Source organism: Protopterus annectens, chromosome 16.part0, assembly GCF_019279795.1.
Source record: "Protopterus annectens isolate FY-2018-M chromosome 16.part0, PAN1.0, whole genome shotgun sequence".
Lineage (NCBI taxonomy): Eukaryota > Metazoa > Chordata > Ceratodontiformes > Protopteridae > Protopterus > Protopterus annectens.
The window spans coordinates 664,902,059-664,904,539 of NC_056750.1; the positions used below are offsets into that span (position 1 = coordinate 664,902,059).

At 41.8% G+C, this 2,481-nt stretch overlaps 1 protein-coding gene across 1 annotated transcript in view; it reads right to left on the reverse strand.

Annotated features, from left to right (window-relative positions):
- Nucleotides 1-2,278, reverse strand: part of LOC122790641 (whirlin-like) — a 52,421-nt gene extending 50,143 nt beyond the window's left edge. Inside the window, exons 1-2 of the mRNA XM_044058166.1 lie at nucleotides 1,840-2,278; nucleotides 1,389-1,602 (exon numbers count right to left, since the gene is read on the reverse strand). Of these exons, the coding sequence (XP_043914101.1) occupies nucleotides 1,389-1,602; nucleotides 1,840-2,216 (591 nt within the window). The 5' untranslated portion in view covers nucleotides 2,217-2,278. The remainder of the gene's footprint in view (nucleotides 1-1,388; nucleotides 1,603-1,839) is intronic.
- Nucleotides 2,279-2,481: the final 203 nt, after the last annotated feature.

Sequence of the window (2,481 nt, forward strand, 5' to 3'; positions counted from 1 at the left end):
AGCAAGGGCCACCTTAATTCCACCCACCTGATGCCAACGACCAAAAATAATTTTTTATGCCCCCTGTACCCCCCACATCCCCTGCAAATTAACTATGCCAACTCTGAGATCACAGAACATTGAGGAAAATGGAAGTTATGCCCACATCTGCGTGAACCCACTGGTGGGGTATGCACATACAATACACCCTTTCGAGTACCTCACTGGATTTAAAATATTACTTTTACAGATCTAACATTAATGGACTACAGTACTACTGAAAAGGAAAGCAATTTTCCCCAAAATAGGCAGCACTTTTGGTTCTGCCTCTTATTTTACCGTATTTTTTTCTTCATACTCAGGATTTAATTCAAATGTCTGTGTCCCTCTTTTCAAATGTTAATAAAAAATGCACATAATAATCAGGTCCTACAAGAACTTTACTCTTTCTTTGCCACTTGTTGCTGTTGTTACTTATGTCAGCTGATATCACATTCTCTCATTTTTGATTTAATTATAATTTCCAAGATAGCTGACTGTGACTGATAAATAGAGGGCTGATATGGTGACAGCAAGGAACATTTGATAAACTTATGGGGTGAATTTGTTTTTAAAATATTTATGCTTAATATAAAGATGGGAAAAGTCATATTATGCAGCAAAACATGCTTATTTGTATATTCTTACTTAGTATTTTGATATATCACATGGTCTACTGCACCTTTTTGTACAAAAAGGGTAAGATAATATTAAAGCTGATAAATGTGAAATTAGATCAGATAATACATTAGCTTTATCCATATGGTTATGCAGCATTACATCCCACATTTCCATATTATCTTCACCTTCTATTGTCAATAAACAGTCATTAGATAATTAATTAAAAATTAAAAACAGTCTGACAAATCAAATAGTGAGTCAGTGTACTGACAATTTTCCTTATAAACGTTTTTCAATAGCATTTAATTTAAAATAAAACGAATAAATAAATGCTGGTTTATTGAACCAGGACCTCTGTTTATTTCATAATTTCTGTACTGACAGGAAACAAACTGCCAGACATGCAGCATTAGGAGTGCAACTTTGGCATAGTCTCCTTCATACATATTCACAAGACTTCGTTCCCTGACGGGCGCCCTACTATGATGAGGGACTTGCTCAGAATGCTGCTATGCTATAAGGCTTGTGAGAGCAGATCTCAGGACTGTCTAGCAGTTGTGTGCTCAAAAGTACTGAAAAAGTCGTGTTCGTGTCATATTAACAGTGACTAAAGAAGGGGGATCATCTACCAAAATCCCAAAACGCACACAGACATTGTAGCAATTATACATTTTGTCCGAACAACCGTAAAAGGTAGACAACTGAACACGAAAAGAAAAAAGGTTGCTGAAACCATTTAGCAAGCCTACCTTGACAGCTTCCGCATGTGTGACTTTATCGAGAGCCTTGTCATTGACTTTCAGTATTTGGTCTCCTACACGGAGTCCTTCTTTTTCTGCTAGCGATCCTGGCTCTACCAGAGACACGTAGATACCTACTCCGTGCTCAGATCCGCCGCGTATACTGAATCCTAGACCTTCGTTGTTTTTATTCCTTTTCAGTGTAACTTGCCTTGCTTCTCCTAGCACTTCACGGAACCCCAAAGTCCTGATTGAAGCAGCGGGAGCTGTTCCTTCAGCTGTGGTGCTGAAATGACTCTGCACTGTCCCGCCTGCTGCGGTGCTCATAGGGCCGTGCGCTGTCCCAGCCACAGTGGTGCTGAATTGCCCAGACGCCGCCGCTGCTCCTCTGTAACCTGAGGGATGGTGTAAAACAGGTCTAGGGCCAAACCCTGCTGCTGCTGTCCCCACCGTATCGGTGGGGCCTTCGTGTGAAGGAATCCCATTGCTTGGTAACAGGTCTGTTTTCAAGTAAAGCCCTTCCGATGTATACTGGTCGAAAAGGAGTTGGTCAGATCGTGGGATCACCAAACGCAGCATTGGCAACAGCTGCTTCTTGTGAGGGGCGTTAAGTATAACTTTGAGGGTCTGGACCAGATCATACACGTTTCTCCGCGAATGGTACACATTCAAACAGTGAATAAACTGCTCCCTTTCCAAGTCGCTCAACAGGAGGTTTAGTGCGTTATGCAATTTACGGACATTGGCAGACAGCATGCGACCCCCTGATACGGACCCGGAGGTGACCGAATTTCCAGAGGAAGAATTCAGAGACATGCGTTCTAGATCGGTACTCATTCTAGGATTTCTGGAGGACTTCAGAAAGTTTGACTAGAAGGCTGAGTTCCTGGTTCTGACACAGAACCCTTGCATCACAATTCAACGCACTCTCCCTTCAGGCCATCATTATTCCTGTAGCTGGTCACAAGTGAAGTACTTAGCCCTCGGCTCAGCCTACCTCTTCCACAATACCATCGTATTGTCTATGTGATTAAAATCGAGCTGTAAGTAAATCCACCTTAAAAATAACGGCTTGCTAATCTGGATCGGTAGATAAGTAGTG